General features: G+C 52.1%; 3 protein-coding genes across 3 annotated transcripts; 1 reads left to right on the top strand and 2 right to left on the bottom strand.

Annotated features, from left to right (window-relative positions):
• The first annotated feature begins 451 nt into the window (after window positions 1-451).
• LOC100902039 (ELMO domain-containing protein 3) lies at window positions 452-2,462 on the top strand. Its single transcript, XM_029112712.1, has 9 exons — window positions 452-508; window positions 674-707; window positions 841-1,022; window positions 1,281-1,403; window positions 1,496-1,619; window positions 1,716-1,846; window positions 1,952-2,028; window positions 2,111-2,238; window positions 2,341-2,462. The coding sequence occupies exons 1-9, from the start codon at window positions 452-454 to the stop codon at window positions 2,460-2,462; spliced, it is 978 nt and encodes a 325-aa protein (XP_028968545.1).
• A 593-nt stretch (window positions 2,463-3,055) lies between these two features.
• hyd (E3 ubiquitin-protein ligase hyd) lies at window positions 3,056-13,041 on the bottom strand. Its single transcript, XM_029112711.1, is given in 14 exon segments — window positions 3,056-4,295; window positions 4,403-4,733; window positions 4,811-5,757; window positions 5,883-6,516; window positions 6,655-6,794; window positions 6,918-7,106; window positions 7,173-7,371; window positions 7,496-7,561; window positions 7,564-8,237; window positions 8,355-8,732; window positions 8,893-11,468; window positions 11,670-11,901; window positions 11,954-12,202; window positions 12,808-13,041. Coding segments are annotated over 14 exon segments (7,674 nt in total). The 5' UTR covers window positions 12,882-13,041; the 3' UTR covers window positions 3,056-3,310.
• An 8,919-nt stretch (window positions 13,042-21,960) lies between these two features.
• On the bottom strand, window positions 21,961-22,605 carry LOC108864844 (uncharacterized). The gene has a single exon (XM_018641135.1). It carries the CDS (start codon window positions 22,603-22,605, stop codon window positions 21,961-21,963), a length of 645 nt encoding a protein of 214 aa, XP_018496651.1.
• Window positions 22,606-23,669: the final 1,064 nt, after the last annotated feature.

The following is a 23,669-nucleotide window of genomic DNA, read 5'->3' as shown; positions in this document are numbered from 1 at the left end:
CGGGAAGTCAACGGGACCGTCTCCGGCTGCCGTGTTCCCGCTGCATCCTGCCGGATCGAGCGGACCCCGGAGGGACTGCTAGGATTCAACGAGAAAACGATTCCGTGAATTCGCCACATCATAGGACGTTCTTTTCGATCGTGGCACCTTGGTCACAAACCACTCCGTGAGTCCCGACGATTCCAGCGAACCTCGGAACCGAATTCCGGAAGGCGTGCCTAGTCGAGTAATCAGAGTTTCTTCGATTCCGCGTTATAACACGCCGCCGTATAGGGAATCGGACCGAGATCACGATAATCGTAGCCAGGACGACCGAGAGTGCTGCCCCCTGGTGTACCACCAGTAGTCGTGAAGTTCGCCCATCGTGTCCTTTTGTCCGATCGAAACAGAGGAGAAGAGATCGCTCTCACCCCTGTCGGACTTCAACGTCACGGAAGGCAACGTAGCTGCGATGGTGGCTGTCATCAGCATGGAGACGTTGACTGAGGAGACCGAGGAAGAACTTGCTGTAAGTCCGAGCGTGCAAACTGAGCTAAGGCAACAAGTGGACGAAACCCAGAGACTCGAATCCAGAATCCGAGCGCTCAGCTGTCGATGCGGGCCCGACTGTTCGGATCCTCCCAGTGTTGTCTGCTTGTCAAGCTCACCTATATAATGTACATGATCCTTCCAGGCCGAGCAGGACTTGGCATCCCTTCGAACACCTGGTGAGACAGCCGACAAGCCGAAAGCATAACTAGATTACCCCCTCTGGAGATCAATGAATTTGAAAAGCTTTCCCATTGTACTGCGATGAGAAGCATCCGGCTTCGAAAACGGTTTATCCTCTTCCAGCCTCAGTTGACGATGAGATCGACGGGAAGTTCGTTGCCGCTCTCGAAGAATGGGACGCGGTGGGCTTCAAGGAAATCGATCCGCAAGCAGCGATCCCTTACGTGAATGTGCCACAATGCTCGCGTATCATAACGTTTGAAGAAGCCGCCGAGTCGATAGTGGACTCCGTAAACATGGAGGACCACAGGGTGAGTTCCAGAACCTAGAAAAAGCTTCCCGAGGCGCGAAAGCTTCACCAAAGTCGGTTTTGTCCTATTGATCTTCAAAGATCCTGTCGGAGGGACAGGTCGAATTGGACGTCGAAGTAGGCGCGATTCGCTTCCCTAATCTTGCAGAACACTATGTGGGACTCATCTGAGCTTATCCCTCATTCAGTTTAGTCGATCACCTGCAGACGATTGGGTCTCAATGAGTCTCAGATTTTGAGTCGAAGCTCTATGTTCCAGCAAACGATCAAACCTGTTGTACAGAGGAAAGGTTTGAAGAAATGGTTGTACAAACTCTTCGGAGCCGAAGCTATGGTTGTTGAGCTGATCGAGGAGAGGTGTCTGATGTTCGCTCTCGCTCAGGTTCGTAGCTCAGTCGCTGCGTATGATCAGAGAGCATTTTTCCGGAGTTGGCGATGCTCCGCATTATACAATCCCATCCTAAAATTCCACAGGTTCCTTTCGACTCAGACTCCAAATGCCACAATCAAATGTTACAAACAATCTATCGGAAACTCAGTAATAGCACCTACGACAGTCCGAGATTCGGGGCTCACTGGGAGACCATTGGATTTCAAGGTCTGTGCCACGCTCATGGATGAAGTCTAGTTTCACAGCCATTGAGGAGACGAAAACGCAGACTGTGCACTCGAGAACGATGGTCCTTTCCCGCAGGCAACGACCCCGCCACCGACCTCCGTGGCTGCGGCATCCTTGGCCTCTTACAACTTCTCTACCTTTCCACGCATCCGGACAACGAGGCTGTGACCAAAGATATCTACAACATTTCCGTCGATCACGTTCAAGTATTCTATTATATAGTCTCGACGTCCTTGGGGAATCTCTAAATTATCCCAATGAGCTCAGAAGGAAAGTCTGCCCGTTAACATGGGGCATGTCTAATTTCCCAGAATTTCCCGTTCGCGGTCATGGGAATAAACATGACGAAGATCGCACTCGAAGCCCTCCGTGAGGATTGCCTGAACAAGTAAGTCTCGCCTCGCTCCCTCCCGGAGGATACTCGGCTCGCACGCTCGATTCGAGATCATTTCCTAGACTTCCTAATACAGACTCTGCAACCGTCGACGCTGCGTGGCTCCGGTTCTCAACGACTTTTACGTCGGCACCTACCTCATCATGTTCCTATCGTGGCAGAAAAGCGCCGCCACTGTCAGCGACACGGGCCACATCCTGCAAGGCAATAGACCCTTAGGTCCACATCGATGACGCTATATGAACATAAAAGCTGTCGTGTCGCCATCGACTTCGTGTAATCTTGATGGGCCGAAAAAAATTTCAGAAGTGGCGAAGTTCGTCAAGGCCTCACCCTCGGTCGTGATATCGAATCTGGAGTTCTACCGCGAAAACGGGATGCACAACACTTTTTGCGAACAGCACTTCACCAATCTCGCCAGCGTCTGATGCAAGGTATCGAACAAATCTGATGATTAAATAGCGGATGGGAGCGAGGGTTCTCTTTGACTGAGTGAGCCGGATTTGCTTCTCTATCGCTCTGATTCGGGAACGTATGGATGATAGTATTATCATCGAGGCTGAGATTTATTCTCGGTATTCCTCCCCCAAAAATTGATCGCATCCCATGGCCCCATAGACTTTCTGCAGAATATTGCGTGGAAATGTCGTGGAACGGCTTCTGGTGCGACCGCGCCGAATTCCCTGCCTAAAAAATAATAACTGATCTATGAGCTATCCCGTTTTCATCGTGGTCTCAATCGTCTCAATTTAGATTGTATGTAGGTACTCTTTCGTTGTATTTCGCCTGGAAGTCTTAGCGGGAGCGGAAGTGTGATATGATGATGTAACGGTATGGTCGGGTTTTTCCTAATAAAGATTGTATTTATATTACTCGTCGAGACGACCTCATTCCTCTCCGGGGTCGTGGACCACGACCCAAGACGGGACCGAAAGGATGAAGATTTCGCTCCATTGTCATCAGCGGTCTCTGGCACTGAAGCTGACTTGATCTCAAGATAACGTGTGCACGAGGCTTGTAGGGAAAAGTTTTATTCGTATTTACACTTGAGCATGTCGTTGGTTTGCGGCACGTGAATGATGCCCACAAGTTGCATTGGATCAGTTACATAGGGGACTCTTTGTTTCATTTGCATCACTTTACCATTCATTTTTCATGTTAGCGCAGCGGTTCGTCAGCGAATGTGCGTGCCGAGCACCACGAGACATTCCTTGTCGAACAAAACAACGCAAGCGCTCGCGCTACCGTCACTCACTCGGAACGCTGCCCTGCCGTCTCAAACAAAACCAAAGTTTTTCGTTTTAATCGCTAAAAGTATCTTCGATCTGAGGATCTGCTTAGAAGAATATAAGGGGAGATAGAGCCTAGATATGCACGTATTAGCACTGGGCAGATGCTGATCGTCCGGGGGACGAATGGTCACAGTGGGCATGGGTTGGAAGCCTTCTTCCGACGCGGGTAGCGACGGCGATCCAGTCCAGAAGTAGATCAGATCCTGTTTATCTCTGGACGACATCTTCTCCATGATTGACCAGAACCATTTTTTGAAACGAATTGTCCGCTCAGAGCTCTCCTTGCTCTCGTCGTTGAAAGTCGTGTACGAAATCATCGATGCCACGTGGATCTCGGGGACCCCGTTCAAGAGCAGTCGGAGGTCTTCCGCCGTAAGTTCTTCGAGACTGTTGTTCAGAAGGACGTCGAAAACACCGGTACGCAGAGCTTCGAGAGCTCTCTCCTGTGATTTGACCATTCGGTATTCCGCGTACCGTCGAACGTAGTCGAAGACATTCTGGTGCGTCACCGGCACGCTGCGTCCGTCTGGGATCAGTTCGGCGGTAGTGTTACCCTCCTCTGGTCCGAGGTCGATGGTGAACGTGAGCTCTAGGGCAGCGATGATTTCCTTGTTCTTTTCGTTTGCATCCAAGAGTATTTGGCGCAAACTCTCATAGAGAACCGGATCGTAAAACGCCAGATCATGCCAACCGATTCTCCGGCCGAGAATATACTTCAACACGTGCCGGCTCAGAGGTATTGGGCAGAGCTCGTTCTGCATAAGGCACAAACCAATGATACGACCTATGTTGCGGAAGGCGTTCAGACGCTCCGAAGAACAGCGTCCTTGACGCGGTGAATAGAAACCAGTCTTCCCCGGTTGATAGAAGAATGGAGCGTTGTCTTCGGGCGAGGCGTTTTCTGTCGGTTCAGAGAGAGAGCTGGAGGCTCCTGCTTCGTTGAGATCGAGAGACTCCATCTTCACGGAACTAGAGGACGAAAGTGAAATGTCATCACAAGCTCATGGCCTCTACGGTGGAATTCCGGCGGTTCGAGAAGCAGAACAAACAAAACAGGGCCTGGCCCATCGTCTTACCATTTCTGAGAGGACAAAAGTTCCACGCACTCCTCGACTTTCTGCCTCAAGGCATCTTCAGACGCGAGGAGTAGAATCAGCTGCGGTGGGGTCTGCTCGAGGAGCATGCCAGTGATCTTGCCGGCGAGAGGAGGTCTGAGGGCGTAAACTCTTGGGTAGAGGCGTGTACCCAACTGCTTCCGGTGGTTCGGGCCTGATGGTTCCTCGCTGCTCGAAGGATGAACGTAGGGAGGCGCATCGACTCGTAGGCTGGATCCCGAAGAACGAGACGCCCTATTGCGGATTTCTTTGTCTCGCTTCAGTCGTTGAATGATATCTGAGAGAGAAAATTCTTCGCGTTAGAGCGATCTCCATCAGGTGGCCTGGACGCGTACGATGACATTTCCGATAGCAGGCTCGGTGACTTACTGTACTGAAGACTGCGGCTTCCGCTTTGGCAACTTTCAAGGTTCGGTATCTTCTCGTTGGACAGAACCGCTTCGGCAAACGATGCGTAGAACGATCGAGCCACTCCCGATCCCTCTCCCGGTTCGTCTTTGAATATAACTTTAACTTTATGGACAGCCAGGGGAGGGGTCCCGTTCATCGAGCGTCGGCTGTTGTTAGTGTATTGCTGATTCAGTTCTCGGAATGTGAGTTGGAGCAGCAGATTCCTATCCCTGTCCATTTTCGAGAAAGATATATCGCGCTGCTGTGAGCTCCTCAGTTTCTCCATTTCGCGACGGAAGCGGACTTCTTTCACGGGGAAACCTCCGAGTTCCGAGAGCACGGAACCCGCTTCGGTAGCCACGTCATCGACGAAAACCCTTCCGAACAGCTCCAGCGTCAGATGCCACCGGCTCAGGAAGGCGTCGTGGAACTTCTCGCCTGCGTTCCGACTAGACACTATCGGCCAATTGTCACACTCTTGTGATACTCTCAGAGAGGGCTTCAGTTGGTAGGCAGAGCCTCTCTTGTCGTTGTAGTATTTGGAGGGAGGGCCGAAGAGGTCCAGCCGAGTCGCGGTGGGGGTCAACAACTGAGGCTTTTCAGCGACCGGGAGCGCTTCATTGAGCGGAGTCAGGAAGGGATCCGGCGGGGGAATGCACCCGAGACAGAGTGTCGAGTCCGATCGCTGGAAGAATGCGTGCTTCCTCCCTGTGTGCTGTTGTTTCGAAGCGTCGCCGGCAGCGCTCTTGTCGACGTTGGCCGATTTTTCCTCGTCCGTATCCACCATGTCCTGATCCGTGTCCATCCAGGGTGCCAGCAGGGAACCCTCTCGCATGACGTCGCCGATGTCAGCGCTCTCATTGCTATTGGCTTGCGAGCTGTGATTCCCACAGCGTAGATAGTAGGCCATTGCGTCGAACACGTACCTGGGGAGGAATTTCATTTTCTGTCAAGTTTACGCCCGGAATCAAAGCTATGAGAGATGTGGCGGGCTATATACGGCATTCTCGTACGACATGCCAGAAGGGAACAAACGGGAAGCATCTCTTACGCGATGTGTTTCAACGATGCTACATCGATGACTGGCAGCGAATCCAAGTGCTCGGACGACTGAGCTCGCAGAAGGGACAGGGCGTAAGACAAAAAGTCTCTGCGGGCCGCTGTCTCGGACTTCGGACGTTTCTTGCCGTCATTGTCTGCACTCCGCAGAAACGAAAAGCCGCTCGACGAAGAGGGCTTCTGTACCTGAACGCCACCGAGTCGCTTGTTCAGAGAGCAACCGAATCTGAGTTGGCATTCAGTCGAATCCAGGACCGTCATCAGCCAGTCCCACGTTGGCTTGAACAGAGCGTCCACGGAGTCGTAGAGGTTCTGCTGCACTTCGGTGGAAAGAACTTCTGCGGGAACTTTGAGCATCCCTGGCACGAGATATCTGGCGTTAGCCGACTCTTCGAGTACGGCCAGCAGGTCGGTCGTCTGACGGATGAGCGCCGCGAAAGTCCGAGCCAAGCCGATGTTGGTATTGATCACGGATGGTATGTGTTGTCCATGAGCAGTGGCGGCAGCCGCAGCACTCAGCGACGCACTCGATACGCTGGGTGCAGGTGCTGTGGCGTTGCTTGTAGTTCTTCGTAGAGTGTTGGCGTCGATGTAGACGAGTCCATTGGTCATGGGAACGGACGCCGCTGGAATGGGGGAAGAAAAATTCCACGTCAGGGGCTGCGATCGAGTCGTCGAGTAGTTATCGAGGTTGACTCGGCGTCTCGCGACTCGGTGATCCCATGTCAAGGTCGAGGCAGCCGCCGCACCCGGCGTGAACTCACTCAGAATCGTGTTCGTGGATGGCGAGTTCGTCGCCGAAGTGCTCGCGACATCTGCCCGATTCCTCACGGCCCACTGTAGATGCGCTGGTGCCAAGTAAGTTGGCGAGTTATTGTTCCTTCCTGCGGTGGCACTGGGTCGTCTGCAAGGGGTTTTCGATAGGCGTTAGTCGTGCCTAGCCGTAAGAGAAACAGCCGTAAAAAAGCTGTAGACAGATTTCCCGGTCCGAAGGAGAGACGTCTCCCGGTCATGTCTTCATGCGTACCTCTCGAGTGGCTCGTCGGTGTTGTCACCATCGTCGTTATCCTGCTCTTCGGTATCCGCAGCGTCGCTGTCGTCCTCCCCGTCTCCTCCCGAGGTTTCTCCCGCGGAATCTTCGTCTACGGGGCGGAAAAAGATAATTCAAAAAATCCTCTTTGTCGATTCATCGATTTCTCGAGAATACGAAATGCCGCTCGTAACCAATCCGGCTCGAGGGATCGATCCGAAGCACTCACCTCCTTCTTGGGCTGACGTTAACTGGTGATTAGCCCGAACTTCCGAAATGGATAATACTGATAGCGCGTCTTCATCTCTCTCGCTTTCGCTTTCCGACTCGCTATCTGCGGCCGGTTCCCGCAGCAGGTGCGTTGCGGGGGCTGCGGGACGGAAGAAACTCTGTCGCTGCCGAACAGCGATCGGGGGTTCGCTGTGCTCATCGGAAGGTCCCGGGTTCTCTTCTGCAGAAGGGAGAGGATGAGGACTCGTCTAGTGGAGCACACGCTCGAGGCTGATCGTTTGAGGGAAAAAACGCAAATCACCGATCACACGCGCTAGCGAACGACCCTTAAATACTGAACGTACCTGATGCAGAAGAGAATAGAGGGGCATCGACATGGAACAGTTCCTCGCTACCTTCGATCGCTCCTTGCTAGAGGCCAGCAACGAGAACTGAGCCGTGGGTCTTACGATGCCCAATCGTATCGGTAAGACCAGAGAGACGGCAGCGTCGGCCAACTCTCGGATTGATATCGGCAGTAGGGCTTGGAATACTCGCTTGCACTTCAGAACAGGCTGCGACGCGGCCCCGGAAAGGCTGAACATGAGGGAACGCGATTTTCGTTTGCTCGGACTGGGAGCCATTTCGGCTACGAGAACAGTGAACAAACGAACAACCGAGCGCACGAATCGAACAACGACCGGGTTGGACTCCGGTGCTCGACTGTCCCGGTCGTGGTAGAGCTCCTGGATCAAGGTCGACAACAGCGTGTCCAACATATCCATCGAACACTTCCAGATGAGACTCTGAGTGAATTTGTCGAGCAGAGTCGATCCGGCTTGAGCGGTCAGCTGAGAATCATCTGACAGAGAGCGCTCCCCGGCCATCAAGGTGGCGCGGACCGCGGCCCAGTCCCTCAGGAGTCTCTCGAGGGCTCTGCGGGCGAACTTGGGCGGGTCGAGATCGTGGTCCGGCATCTCGTGTCCACCGTCAGCGTTCGAAACCTTTCTGCTCACTTGTGAACGGGGCCGCGAAGGTCGGAAGTTCTTCTGCTCCTCGGATTGACGACCGACGGTCAGCACCAAGAACAAGAGTATCGTCTCTCCTCTGAAATCGAGACGGGACATGAAACCGTTGTTCGGAGAGGCTTTTCCGCGTGATCTTCGTCGATCGAGTACGCATTCCCGAACGGATCGAATGAGAATGGATTGAGCGAGGGCTTACCTGCTGTTTGGCAGCGTAGCCAGATCGGTTTCTTGAATAAGTCGGTTCAGCAACTGGTTCCTGGCCGAATTGCTGCCTTGGATCAAAGCTTTGCATTTGCACTTCTCCCAGCAATCACAGTAGGCGGTCGGAGAGGCACGTTTAACTTTGCAGTCGTGACCCCTGTGACACACTCTCGCGCATTCTGTGCAGCAACAGAGCGTCCCCGTGAGTCCACACGTACGACACTCGTATATGCATTGAGAGATGTGCTCGGCGCCGGTCCATGTGAACGAACATGTGTCATTTGTACAGAGAACGTGCAACGGTGAGTCATCTGGAGAGGCGTCCGGCGGGTAAATCATCTGCCGAAGAGCAACTTTCGAGTTCTCGCAGCACCTGAAACGAGTTGTCACGGATTAGGTGGAGCCCTCTGCTTCGATCCGAACCTCAAGAGCGGTATCGAGAATGTGCTGCAAATCGACCTCGACTCGTTCATTTCCCCATGCCAGATGAGTCCAATCCAGGACCTTTCTGCGCACAGGATCTTCCCTCTTACCGTTGAGCGGCGTCCAAGATGATCGTGGCGGCACGGTAAGCTCTGCCCGTGACCGCGGTCATGAAAGGGGTCTGTCCCGTGGCGTCACGGGCGTACAGCAGTTCAAAGAGGTGTGGTCTCAACACGGGAGACTGAAGGAGCCCCGTCAGGGAAGCAAGACCGCCCTGGTTCTTTCCCGAGTCGCTTTGCCCGCTTCCCGATTGGAAACCTTGGTCGTTGTGAGCATCACCGTCTTGGACGCTCTCTTCGGAAGGCCACATGATTCGGGGAATCGGCTGGTATTCCGAATCGCTCTCCTGAGACGATCCTTGCAGATCGACGGGATCTCCCCCACGTGCCCGGCGCATCATCTCCGATAGCGAAATGTTCCTACCGCTGATCGGCTGGCTGCCCGAAGCCGATGCAGCCGCCGAATTCGGCATGATCTCGAGAGCTTCGTACTGATTGGAGTCGGCTTCTGCGTTCTTGTTTGACGTGGGGAACGAGACCGATACCGCCGCGTGAATTATGTTCCGATTGCCGTCACATCGCTCGCTAAGAATACTTCTCAGGATGGAAACGTCGCCTTCGGAATCCATGTCGCGTTTAGCACTTGATAATACTTGACCGACGGCCTCGGCGTTGGCCTTGAGAATTGCCGGCATAATGGTCTGGGGTTCGAGAACCAACGCGATCACAGCGACCTGATTTTTCTGATTTTGCAAGACATCACGAAGAGGCTGGACCCCCATCCCGATAGCCCGAACAGGGGGCAGATTCAGCCACACAGGGTCCCGGATGGCGTCGACACAGTCATGCGCCAGTGGGAAGAGACACGAGTTGCCGTCCCTCAGCAGCGAGATGGTCTCGTTCTCACCGTTGACGCTGAGAGAAACTTGCGAAGAGTCCGAAGCGAGGAAGCTCGATGTGAGTATCGGGAAGAGCGAATCTTGTTCGGCGCGTCCCGTCGAAACGTTGTGGATCGAGTACCGCAGCTGATTCGACTTCTTGTTCCGAATGATCGCATGTATTCCACGAGCGTCGACAGACATCGAGAGAATATCGACGTTATCCGGGAACGACACGCGCTTCGGGGTTCGCTGCAGACAGTCCAGAACTCTGGTCGAGGCGGCGGACCCTCCCCGCACGACTTGAATCTCGTCCTTGCGCATCAGTCGACAGTCGGACAACGGGTCCTCTTTGTCCCCGGTCCCTTCCTTGCTCGGGAACTTGACGGCGACGTACATGCCATCGACTTTGACAACTCGGCCGATGGGTACGTTCTTGACGTCTTCGACGAAAATCACATCCTTGAGGGCCCACTCCTCTTCCTCGGTCTTGTCGTCGTCCGAGCGTTGCGTTTTTTTCCTCTTGTGCGACAATGGGCTGTGCGGCGGTGGCTCACTGCAGGTGGACGAAGCCGGCGAAGGTGGTGGGGGCATTTCTGTTCGATCGTTGCTCGAGTTGTCCGGAGGGGGCTGGCTGCTCGATCGCTCGAGAGTCGTGGGTTTGGGATTAATGATTTTGAACTGACACGCGTCGGGAAGGTTCCAAGCCGCGGCTAACAGCTGACCGACACGAGGATGCCCGTTGGCCGTGGTGAACGCGAGCGCACCGGGGTGGTACACAGGACTGTATCTCATACACACTTGAGAATCGACGACGATCTCCGAATTCTGCGAGGAGGAGCTCTTGCTCTGCTTCGATCGTTGACACATGCGTTCCCAGATTTTCTTACGTTGGCTGAAAGGCAGCACACCCCACCAATAGATCGACCCGTTGTAGAGGCGAACACAAGAGTACAATGAACACACATGAATCGACTGGATCCGTTCACCCTGCAGCTCGCTGAATAATGTAGCTTGCTGTTCGAGTCTGAAGGCGACCGGGTTCAGGCTCTCGTCGACAAACGTTGCAACTTTCCCGGACTCGGTCACCACGCTCGCTCGGGCACATCTTCCGTCGAGTAACGAGATGCGTTCGTGGAGGAGGTTCAACGAAATGGTTTTGGGATGGTAGACGCCCTGCATCTCGCCTCGATACGGGTCACAGCTCCACCATTTCCACTGGTGGAGTTGTCCGGTCGTGCTCAGAGCACACAGCTCAGAGTACAGCGAGATTAGATGGACGAACTTGCTGTGGCCCGGCCAGAACTCGATGTCTTCACTGATCCAGACAGGGTTCTTATTCTTTTTAATATTGCCCATATCCGTACTATCCGAGCTGCTGTCTTTGAGGGTGGCATCGAGCCATCCTTTCCGCGAGCCGCTCCCGGCTAGCTGACGACTATCTCTACCCATCCTCAGGAATGAGTTGTTTTCGCTCGAGGCATTTTTTGAACTGCCGCGACAGCTTCTACGACTGAAGCCCGACGCGTTTGCCGGTCCAAACATGTCTTCAGCAAATAATGCATCTGGATCTATTATAACTGAGGGATGATTGTGGGAGTCCGGTTGCATAGGTCCGTCGAGTAAAGACATGAGGTCTTCGCTCATGAAGCCTTCGCCGGGAGCGTCATCGTTCATCGCGGATCCTTCGTCGCCTTCTTCGTCGTCCCTCGACAGGAGATTATTCACAGCCAGATTCACATCCAAATTCTGCAAGATCGAGTCATCGCCATCAGAAAGTAGATTCAATTCATATCTCGATATCGACTTTCCGATATGGAACTTGTTCACGGAGATGACGTACATATCATCGCCTGATACATTCGATCGACGGGCACATTGTTCGCGTGAGTAAGCGTTGGTCAGAAGACTCTGAGCTCGTCGAACGGCAAGGAGTCTGGGTTTACTCACCGTCTTCTGCAGCTCACGAATTATTACGTGTCTGCTCTTGCCCTGGAGGACAACTTGAGCTTGCATAACTAATTCTTCTGGAACATGAGTAGCTGGGACCACAGGCCGGTTGCCCATGACGATTCGTGCAGAGGAGCTACGGTAACCACCGGTTGACATTCGAGCGGTTCGTTTTATTCTCGACGATGAAGTAGACGCTGCGTTGGAGCCATTAGCGCCGCTAGACATAGCACTCGGTCTGGAATACGGTGTGAGCATTAGGTTCTATTCCGAAGACAACGCACGGGTCGCTCGAGCGACTATTCCGAATATCATCTGCTCACCCTTTCGAGGAATCATTGTTGGTCTTTGAGAGATCCAAGCTCTCCGAAAGCAGCGAATACACAACTCTGCAAACTCTCCCATCGTCTAAGAGAAAACCAAGATGAGATGGTCCCACAACGCACTGCAATATCGACCCCGACGTGAACTTGTTCAGGAACGATGGCGGTGAATACGCTGACCGCCGCAACTTGTCGGCCACATCTTTGAGGCTGTCAGGAAGGATTGAACCACATTAGATTAGCAAACGAAGGCCCGACCGGAGCGCTCGATGTAATCATTGCCTCAGCGATCGCGTAGGCATCATCGAGAAATCGGGAATTCACATTCAGGACTCGTCGAAGCGTCGGATGGTACGAATTCCGACCGAATCTAGCTGCTTCCAGATCATTCGCAGCCGTAGCGATCGAATTTCCTGGCGGTGGGCGCCCTTTCCAGCAGTACCCGATGTCTTGGTTACTCCATGGAAAGAGCCTGTCTCGAAGCTCATCCAGCGAGGTTCGTACGAAACGTTTCCTTGAGACCATGCACCGGGTGTCAGCAAGGATCTTCGAACGTATGAGCGGAAAAACGATGTCCGGAAGCAGTCAGGAACCGACAGTAGCGTCTGTACTCTAGGCCTAGACCACTGCCTACCTAGGGCGTGCTGCTGATCGGCAGAGGAAAACGAAATCGCTTGCGCGGCGAGGCGTCATGCAAAACCGAAATTCATCCTCGGGATAGAGAGCTCCCTATGAGTGCCGAGCAAATGTCTCCTGACAGGCACTGTTCGAGACGATGGAAACAGTGCACTGAAACGTACGATAGGGGTACTCACCGCTCATTGAGTTGATCCTCGGTCCCGGGAAGGGGAAATGCAATGAAATGAAGACTCGACATGTCTCTGTTCATTTCAAGCAATCAAACATTCGAAAGAACAGAGAATCGAGAAGCCATCGACGAAAGGTTGGTCGAACTACTCCAAACAGTCAGGTACAGAGACACAATCGAGCTGCGACTACCGAGATCGACCGTCTATGTTGTCTCTCACACGACACACCACCACCACCACAAGCACTATTCACTGAAGCAGCGGCGGCGGCCGCAACAACTGAGAAAGCTGCTGGCGCACAATTTCGAAAATCAACCGCCAAAATTTGAAAGCTCCGGAAATCACACGGGTAGCGCATTCTGGACCGATGGATATATATTCCCGATTCTGTTCGGACGGAATTCGGGATTCCGCATTCCGCGTCTGTTCAAGGGAATATCTGAAGAAGGAAGATGCAAGACGCTCATGCTCGGCGAAACTCGTTTGCATCCGTGCACTCCACTGGTACAGCCATGTCGCGAACTCCACATGTACTTACCTGTATTGATTCACATCCTTGACTTGCCTTGCTCTTGTCTTCCAGAATTCCAGTCTATCAACGGTGGTTGTGTTTCCACAGAAGATTTTCGATGTCGAGGAATGCTCGATAGAGCCCGAAGGGTGAAATCTCTTCCTGAAAGGACCGTCAATCCAAAACTGAGGCATATATTCCCGATTCCCGATCATACCCAAGAAAGTTACGCCAGGGCATCTCTCTTATCCATGAGGTTGAACGAGAACAACAGCCTGTATATCCATGTGGTCAGAGGGAGCCGGTCGATTCATTGACAGAATTATCTGGATAGTTCGATATCCTTCTCACAATCAGATATATTATTGTACATTTATCTGATCGCATCGAAAGTTCATCGGTCGCTTTTGGCGCTTGGATTGAGTTCCGAAGGCCAGATATCGCTTTATTCGAGGCGCTTAGCAATCGTTCCGCATACCGCTCACTTCCCTCAATTTTTCCTGAATTCTACAAGCCTCGCGGTTCTCGCGACGGCCATTTTAACAATATGTAGTATTGTCGCGCGAGTTGTGCACCCCCTTATTCTTCTGCTTGAAGCCTACCACAGTTCACTAGTGTGGTGATTCGGAACCTCATACCCGAAGAGCGTTGACTAACGGCTCGAATTCAATTTGATAATTTCTATCATGATTGAAGAGGACGATCGCGGCGCGACGCTCCAGCGCCCGACTGCTCCAGCAGCAGCCGGAGCGAGAGACTGTTCGCCATCTTGCTTCGCGGTCAAATGACGCAGCTCAGTGTGACAGACGACAGACTCGTAGGAGAAACGACCCTACTAGGGTCACCCTAGGACATCGGATCGAAAGTAAACAACGATTCTCCCGCTGACTCGACGGAGCGCAGAGCGCCGTTGGTCGAGCTGAGCGCGGCAAATTCGAACTTCAAAGGTGCTACTCACCCCGCAGAGTTCGTGTACGGTCGGAAAGCGGGCCATATCTCACTCGGAGGAATACTGACTTACATGGACAGTTTTTCCTGAGATCGAGAGCTCTTTCCCAGGGCTTTCCCCCTGTATTGCCAGAGGAGAGTTCTCTCAGTGGGATCTTAGGTTTTTTTTCTTGAGCTTTCCCCCCTATCATCGGAGCTTCTCGCGAAATATATCGGGATGGGACAACTCGGGGTCTGATAGTTAGCATTGAATACACTTTGAAAGGCTTCCAGCGGGTGAATTTATTCATCATCGCCCTGCTCAACATCTGTTTCTAGCTACTACTCCACATTCGACTCTCTTGTAAATATCATTGTCCCCCCAAGCCTGCTTCTTTTATATTCCTGGAAGACTGTGGGCGTGGTCATCGGAGGGCGGAAGATTCTCCACGAGATCTTCCTCTCGGTCGACCCACTCCTCCCACAGGGTGATGATGGCCTGATCGGTTGGTCCGTCTTCGTCGAAAATATTGTGCCGTACCGCAGCTGAAACATGGCCGGAACAAGGAGTTTAGCGAATATGAAGAAGGTCGAGAGCTGTTGCGGAGCAGTATTTGACGCTCCATCGATCTACCTCCGCCAGCCTTGTACTTCACACGATCGATGAACATCTTAGGAGTGATCAATCCGGCATCCAGACGCTCCCAGTTCTCTACAATCGTTCGATTGTTCATCCTGGTCGCTCTCGGGGGATCAAAGCGGATATTCGAGACCCCATCGAGTGCAATCAGTTGATCGACGGCTACATCTTGAGCTATGCCACACAAGGTGGCTGGACGATGAATCGAATATAATCTCACAATCAGTCAGCGGACTTGTTGAACTATAGAAAACAGAGATCTTCCCCGGAGTCATTCGGAGCTCGGCGCGAAACTCACAGATTAAGCTCCAAATCGCACTGTGAGCCCCTAGCTCTCGATTGAGGTATGAGTTGCTTGACTCCACTGCGTTGTTAGTCCGACAGCTCATTCTGTAGAGAGAGAGACTGGCCGGACCTACGTTCTCGAGCCACTGTAGGCGGATGTAGTCAAGGAACGGCTGGAACTTCAGAGAAACGCCGATGTTAGGAGAAAGATTACTTGGATGCCGAGCTTGGCCCACCGAAAATATTCATCGATCGCACTTCGATGATCCGAAGATCAGCTACCCGAGGGGAGACGCCGAGAGCCTCTTGCGCGCAGAGACGGTCGAATCAAAGGCACGGAAGCGGTGCGATGAGAAGACGAATCAGAATTCCCGGTTACCACACGAAATTCGAATCCGCGGTCTCTCATCAGTATTTGCCATCAGTGAGGGGACAGAGTGTTTCATAGGTTTCTGGAGTGGTCTAGACTTAGATGTAGCATTCCTCCCAGTTAATGGTGTCTGACGTCTGACTGGCTCGGATGACTCACCTTGAACCGACTAATCTCGTCTTTCGTGGCTCTCCTCTCTCCTCGGGAACGTTTTTTCTAGCCATCGGGTGACGACGAATGACACAGCGGCGGAGAAAGCGCTGACAGCCAGTATCGCCCCGACGAGATGAACCGTTTTCTCGAGCGGGTGATACGGGCTCGTTCCCGAGGATTTTGCTTCCTCTAAGGCAGCTTTGAGTTCCTTCAGAAGTCTGATAATCTCTCGATTGCAGTCGACCACGTGCTTCACCGCACGGGGATGAATGTTCGACCATATTTCTTCACCGCACGGGGATGAATGTTGTATGTACTCCCTCTCCCCCCCCCTTGACAAACTTCTCATATGATCTAGCTCTCGTGTTCGATGCCTTGGGTCGGAGCTCGGAATTTCTCAAAAGGGAAGCCAGGAGCTGGTCTGGCGCCTTCTCGAGAAAGAGACATCAAGACACTACTGTCTGTCTCTTTTTCTATCACAACGATGAGATGCTTGCCCGGATTCATTGATGCTAAAGTATCAACGAAACAAACAAACGAGTTCATCGCGGCCTCGACGGCATTTCTTATGCGAGGGGACACGGGGGGCATGTCTCGTATTGAATAATCTACTTCCTCCTGATTCTATGGAAATTAGGTTTCGAAGAAACACTCTATTTAAGACCGTAAACACCGATCGTCCGCTCTCAAATCGTCTTGAATGCGGACTTAAGAAGAACTTCAACTCACGGCGTGTTCCTTTTTCCATTCCGATATGTTTGTCGATACTCTTTCGAAGCAACAAAACACAAATGAGAAAAATCGCGGGAACAAGCTCCTCTGGAATCGTATGAATCATCGACTTTGGCTGTCTCTCCACTTCATTTCGATCGAAGCGCAGTCGGAAAGGATTGTTGCCCGCGTCTTCCCATGTTCCGACGAGATTCCGACGCTATGTGGGGTGTCAAATTTCGAGCTCGACTTTTGTCCGCCTAATTCGGCCATTTGGCCCACTGTGCGACGGCCTGCAAGGAGGCGGAGGAAGTGTGGTAAGCGGTTACCCGCAACAACACGCATACAAATTAGTTGACCTAATGAACTCCGTTTCACAACCCTTAATATCAATGGTACCAAATCTAGCTACGCCACTGCTCCTGATGTCCTGAAGAGTGTGAGGTTCAGCATTACTGAAGCTTTGGAGATGAATTGAGTCAAATGGGTGTCCGTAACATCCCAGCAAATTAGCATGGGAGGTATGGCCTGAGGAGGATGAGTCTGATCTGGCGCTTCCGGAAGACCATAGTCGGTATACACAGCTGGAAAACATCGAACTCTGCATGACCTAGCTTGAGAGACATATGGTCAGAATATACGGTCATGCTGGAAATGGACCTTCTCAGAGAAAACACAATGGACCAATTTTGCATCTTTCCCTCTATTTCCTTTCCTTTGCTCCTGCTCACGGAGCTGCGGCCCATCCGAAATCCTTTCCCCCTACGGAGCTTCCTCCTCCTCGACTTCGCTGCCGGAAGCGCTCGAGGATTCGCGGCTTTTTTCCGACGACGTGTGAGAGGCTTTCGCTCCCCCCTCCCGCGTTGAGCCTTGGGCTGGCTTCCAGAAAGTATTGGCTCCAGCTACAGAGTATCCAATTTTTTCATGGAATTCGTCACTCGCGTCGGTGAGCATTGGTACCACGGCACAGTTTGAGTCGATTCGGTACATCAGGCGCAACACAGCTTGGGAGAGGACAGACATCTGAAGCTGCTCGCAAAGAATGTCGAGTGACCAGAGGCCGTCGTCTCGCGCGCTCAGTGGCTCGGGAAGCAGTTGGCTCAATCTCTTGGCGACTCGGTGGGGCAGTGTGCGATGCCCATTATTGAAATGACTTCCTGCCAGATGTAGGACGCGGTTGCCTTGTTTCTCGGGGTTTTCCAGGTCTGGGGCTTCGGGCTGCGACTCGAGGCGTGGACAGAAGAGACATATCGCGGAAGCGTATCTTTTTCCGTTCAGAGAGGCCATGAGGACCCTCGGCACTCGGACGTAGGTTCTCCCGTCCACGTTTACAGTACGACAAGCAACCATCCCGGCCAGTCTTGCGAAATCTGCGTCTACTACAGGGATGCACGAACTTCTAAGCTTTCCAGGGACTAGAGTCGCGCCAGCCCGGCAACGCGATGTTCTGAGCGCATGAGTACAGTGAGCAGAACCGAGACTTTGACGTGTAGCTCAAGCATCATGCTTGCTTCGGAAGGCTCAAGTGCGAGCCAATAGCCCAGGCCGTGTTGACTCGTCGGAAGGCTAGTCGTCCAATTCGGGGAGTGCAGCTGTCCGATGTCGAGCAACAGTTGACGAACTTCGGGATGAAGCTGATTGCCCGCCATGGGATGGCTGAGCGTTCCGAAGCGTTTTTTTACTGGAAGGGAAAATACTCATTCGTATATTTTTCCTTATCATCATCCACTCATGTATTCATTCGCATTCTCAATGAGTCACAGTGCAACTTCGGGAGCCCGTAAAATCACTCACGAAATATTGGCTCCGTGAGCCCGAGCCCTCGCTCAGGGCTTTCGCGATGAGGGGTTTTTCTACTCTGGGAGATGAGTTCCGCTGGAATCGACCGTTCAACACGTGAGTGAATCGACGTCGAAGTCAGTCTGGCCGTCTGCTAGCACGAACATGGACAGGGAAATAGAGCATAAAAGAAGCAAAATATGTACATACCAACACCGCGTACCATCCGAGACAGGAGTCCTGGCAACGACGAAGACCGCGACGGGCCGGGCCTTGCTTCTCTCTCTTCCCGGGACGATTTTTACCTTCCTGTAGTCGTTTTACGGTCTCGAACTTCTGCTAGGTCTAACTAACAAGCGAGCCAGAAGAGCCCATTATTATAATGATTGGGAATTCCACAATTCTTGCGAACCTGATCTTCTCGGCGTAAGCTGGACAGCTTCGGCTACTCTAGGGTCGAGTACTCCCCGTTTGGACATCGATAGAATTCGCTCGACCCGCATGCCGTCGACGGCCCGTGGTTTTCTCACTGCGGAAGAGATTGGATTAATGGTGAGTCTTCGATTAGGCCCGCGTTCCCGTCTAAATTTTAGAAGACCACAGGGGCGGAAGAGCTCACGTAAAGCAGCGGACGACACTTCCGGATAAGATAATAGCGCATCGAAGACTTGGTTCCGGAATCGCTCGCTCCCCGAGGCGAGTAGTTGCGCGAGACTCCTCAAGAGGCGTCCCATTTCATATTCCAGGAACATGAAAACGATGAGCCCTCGGGGGGCGGTCAGGTTTCGCAAAACCGAGAAAGCGATTCGAGCCGCTGTTTGATTCCGAAGGCTCAGGTCCCTGCTGCTAGCACAGTGGACGGATGGTGACTTACAGGACACTGATACTTTACGGAATGACCGATACGAAAGAAACTCACACAATTGTAGTGGTGTTCAATCAGGGGCAGAGCACCTCGGTCTGCGTGATCTTTTCGGTATTCAGCAAGCTTTATTGGTGCATATACATATATAGGCATAAAAAACCCTCACCCATCTGGACAAGTGCCAGGTATTGCGAAATATAATTGCTCTGCCAATTATAACTTCTGGAGTGATATCTTGGGCAACCTTCACCGCAATGTACGCATCTACACGAGTCATCCGGATCATGAAAGTTGTCTTTGCTGTTTTTGTTACATAGGAGGTGGTGATACCCATGGACGAGATAACGAGTGTACACGTGTATTGGTATTGGTATTGGTATTTATTTATCCTCACATATGTGACACTTTCATTTCAGTGGCGAGTAATCAGCGGATATTACATGTTTCTTTCTCCCACTGCTGTAGGATTCTCTTGGTGTTGCCAATCTTCTCTGAGGAGGGTTCTTCGACGAGTCCCAATCGCATGCGTATTTCCTCCTCCTCGAAGAATGCTTCGTTGCATTCGCAAATGATATGGCTTAGTGTTTCCGGAACCATTCCACATCTCATACATGTGGATTCTAGTGCCGGCTCGGAGCGTGCTCTGGCGTCTCTTGTCCTTAGCATTCCTGCCCGACTGAGCGCGAGTAGGGCGGAACCTCTACTGTTGTCGTATGGGTTTCTCTTCACCCCTCTCTCCTGCGCATTGGTCCTGTAGAGGGCGAGGCTACTCTTTCGACTCATCGAGTCTTTCCAGTTGGCCGTCTCAACTTCTCGGATTCTCTCCTTAATCGCTCTGTTGAGTACTCCTAGGAGGGGTGTGCCTTCTAGTGTGAATGTTAATGTGATATCGTCACATTCGAATTCCCGACGCAATTCTATTTCCCTTCGGTATGCCTTTGTTTTGACTCCGATTAAATCCATCATGTTCATGATGGCCTTCGGCCATCTGTAGTCAGGCATGGATTTCACTCTGGTGAAATATCTGATCTTACTCTGGGCCTCCCTAGCCTTATATGAAGACCAGCCCAGTTCTCCGGTGACGAAGTCGTTTGCCACCTTACTGCAGGGAACACCAAGAGCGTACTTCCCCGCTGCGTTCTGATCTGTCGATAACCTGTTTTCCAGAGTTTTCGTCATGACTGTGACTGCATTTGCGTATGTGAGCGTTGGAACGGCGACCGCCTTCCACAGGGTCTTGGATATCTCAAATCTATTGAATCCCCAGAGAGCCCTCGCGTGCAGTTGGTTCAGGGCTTTCTGGGATTTCTCTTCCCAGATGTCCTCTTGGACATCTAGGTAGTTCCCAGAGCCTGACACAGTGATTCCCAAATATTTGTAGCGCGTGTCCTTTGGTATATCCTTACCTTGGATTTGTAGTGTCCTCTCCGTACTATGACTGCACTTTGAGAATATTACTATCGCACTCTTGGTTGGGTTGAAGGTCAGTTTCATCTCGTCCCCAAACTGTGACGTGATTCCTAACAGTTCTTCCATTTCCGAGAAGTTTCTCCCGATCAGGATCAGGTCATCGGCAAATAGAAGTCCAGCTATGTTGAGATATTTCTTTTCTCTAACATTCCAGAAATCTCCTCTCTTAGCCACTCTGAACCCATGACCAGTCTTCTGTAGCCTTTCTTCGAGAGAGGAAATGTAGAGTAGGAACAGGATAGGACTGGCAGGGCAGCCCTGGCGAAGACCCTCTGAGGTCTTTATCCACGTCGATGAGTGTTCTCCGTGTACCAGCTTGCTTTTGGTATCTGAGTATAGACGACGGAGCAGTCCTATCCATGTGGGGTTCATTCCAAGATTCTCTAAGGTTCTCCACAGGATCTCTCTACATACCCGGTCATAGGCCGCCGAGCAGTCTAGAAAGCAGCACACCAGTCCCTCTTTCTGGTGTCTGGATAATTCGATAGCGCTCGTGAGGACGAATAGGTTGTCCTCGCCTCTCCTGTCTTTCCTAAAACCGGCCTGCATTTCTCCCAGTATATTGCTTCTCTCCATCCATTCTGAGATCCTAGACCCTAGGATCTTCATGAATATTCGGTATAGCACTGGGGAAATCGTAATTGGACGGTAGGTCAGAAGGTCCCCTTTAATTGAGTTCGGCTTCTCTAACATGATCAGCCTCCCTTCCTTCCAGTCCGGGGGGATCTCCTCTGAGCCCTCCAGGATTTTGTTGAAGAGCTGAGTTATATAACTTCGCCCAACTTCGTCCAGATCCTTGACTATGCTGCTGGGAATCTTATCGAGTCCCATTGCAGATGCTTTCGATAGGCTCGTCAGTGCTTTCGACACGTCCGTCTCCGTCACCGTTATTCCGATCGTTTCCCTCCGCTCCATGCGGGGGACTTCATCGATCGGGTGTTTAGCCTCGAGGAGTTTTTCTCCGATATGCGTGAGGTGGTGTCCTCTGAGGTTCGCGGGGATCTCTCTTCCCCTCTCATCCTTCAGTTTTTCCCTTCTCTGCTCGCTTCTGGTTCCTCGATTCACAATCCGCCAGAAACGCCTGCACTTCTCATGTCTCGGTGCGTTGAGGACGAAAGCCAGGGTTTTTCGTTCCCTCTTCCGCAATTCGTCTTCCACCGCTCTCCTCACCCTTTGTTGTTGAACTCTGTAAGCTTCGAGGGCTGCCTCCTCCCCCAGGCCAGCTTTTCTCGCCGCTCGGTAGGTTCGGTTGGCTTCCTTTCGACGTCTGGTCTCCTCTTTGATTTCTGTCGAGTACACCATCGGGCGATCCCGTATTTTCAGCGTCCGGCGGGCTCGTTCGGCCGCTGCGGTGATCTCGCTTCTCAGTTCATCGTAACTCACGTTGCCTCTCAGCATTGACCCCCAAAGCCCCCTCTGGGCTAGGGTAGCAGCTTTCCATGAGTCTATTACAGACAAAATGTCTCACGGTGTTTTTGCTTAAAACCACCGATGTTACATTTAACTGTTATGAGGTTGTGATCTGAGATGCTTGACAACAGTCTTTTGTCGTCAATGTACATGTGTTGAACGGTCTCCACTGCTCCGGGGCTGCCCAACACATAATCAATGACGGCAGACTTCCTTGTATATCTCCCTTCGCATCGCTCGCTGCCGTTGAGAATTAAGAGATCGTTCTCCTCTGCGAAGTTCTGTAGCAACCTTCCCCGCATATCTGATTTCCCATCAAAACGGGGGATGTGCCCATTCATGTCTCCTCCTATCAGAATACAGTCCGTGCTCTCGCACTTGGACCTGATCAGGTTGGAGATTTCAGCATACATTTTAGCATTCGCCCCTCTTAGTAGGTGTGCTACGTACACCCCTACTAAGATTAAACGTTTCTTATTGCATCTGACAGCCGTGGCAACCCAGTCTTCTCCTGACTCCGACCATTCTACGTCGAAGTGCGAACTGAGTAAAATGCCAACGCCTCCCGTAGGGGGTTTTCCGGCTTTGGCCCTCCTATTGCTTCCAATCCACTCGAAACCTCGAATCTTCGGCGGCTTCTGTAGGTTCGTCAGGTGGGTCTCTACGGCTATGAAACAATTCATCCCCTCTCTCCTAAGGATATCTAGTTCAATCCGAGCCCATTTCGAGTAAGAACAGCCGTTGATGTTCAAAACTCCGATATTTATTGGAAAATCAGTCCCAGGTGTTCGTCCCTTCCTGCTTCTCCTCGAGCTCCTCCGTAGTATTTTGTGGGCAGGTTTTCGTGCTCGAAGTCCGGCCCTTGTTGTCCCGCCACCCCGCTCTATGCTTCGCCATGCTTGGTCCGGCCCAAAGTGGAGTGCGGTTTCGACGCCGTTAGGAACGGGGTTTGTTCTTGGGCGGCTTACCAGAGTATCCTTGCGGATTGGGTTTGCTCGGCTTCCGGCTTCCCTCAGCCCCTCTGGTCTCTTCATGTCGGGTTTTGGGAATCTTCCCTTTTCCGCCATCGCCCTTCCCTGTCCTACCGTCTCTCTGGCTGCCTTTGCGCTTGGTCCCCGCCCGGTTCGCAAGTGCTTGTTTTCCGGCCTCTTTGACGGCCGCGGCTTTCAGTTTTCGGAGGTGTTCTTCCTCCTTGACCTTACGCGCCTTTTCTCTTTCGATTTTGGCAGCCTCCTTCTTCTTCACTTCTTCCATCAGTTTCTCCTTGTTGATTTGTATCAACTTGCGAGTGTCATCATCAGGATTCAACCTGGCCGTGATGCGCTCGAGGAGAATGTTTTTGATTACAGTATAGCCTTCGCGGGTATACGTGGCCTTGTATGGATCATCTTTCCCACTCTCCACGTCAAGGAACCTACGATCTTTCGAAATGTTCCGAAGGTCAATGAAGTCAATTTCCCCTCGAATAACCTCAACGCTATCCTTGAGAAAGCTATTGACCTCGGCGATGTTTTGGCATTCGCGGTGTTCAACCATGGAACACATCGAGATACTGAGCACTCTATCGGAGTACCGTCTCAATGCTACGCACGCCGTGGCTATCGCTTTAGCGATGTTTGATCCATTTAGTCCCTTCGGCACGCCATCTCTAACGTCCTTGGAACCAGACATGATGAAGAGATGTACGTTGCCGTCCTTCTCTTCGTCTAGGTACCGCTTTATCCGGTCACAACAATCCCGCTTCTGG

Source organism: Galendromus occidentalis, unplaced genomic scaffold (assembly GCF_000255335.2).
Source record: "Galendromus occidentalis unplaced genomic scaffold, Mocc_1.1 scf7180000077524, whole genome shotgun sequence".
Lineage (NCBI taxonomy): Eukaryota > Metazoa > Arthropoda > Arachnida > Mesostigmata > Phytoseiidae > Galendromus > Galendromus occidentalis.
Note: the sequence above shows the minus strand (reverse complement) of the source record. Positions and strands in the feature narration are given on the sequence as shown.

Excerpts from the sequence above, each read along its gene's own strand:
- LOC100902039 (XM_029112712.1), top strand. The coding sequence starts at position 452 with ATGGTGGCTGTCATCAGCATGGAGACGTTGACTGAGGAGACCGAGGAA. Across the intron at positions 1,023-1,280 it reads TAAACATGGAGGACCACAGG|CAAACGATCAAACCTGTTGT; the intron begins GTGAGTTCCAGA and ends TCTATGTTCCAG. Across the intron at positions 2,239-2,340 it reads CACGGGCCACATCCTGCAAG|AAGTGGCGAAGTTCGTCAAG; the intron begins GCAATAGACCCT and ends AAAAAATTTCAG.
- LOC108864844 (XM_018641135.1), bottom strand. The coding sequence starts at position 22,605 with ATGAATTGTTTCATAGCCGTAGAGACCCACCTGACGAACCTACAGAAG.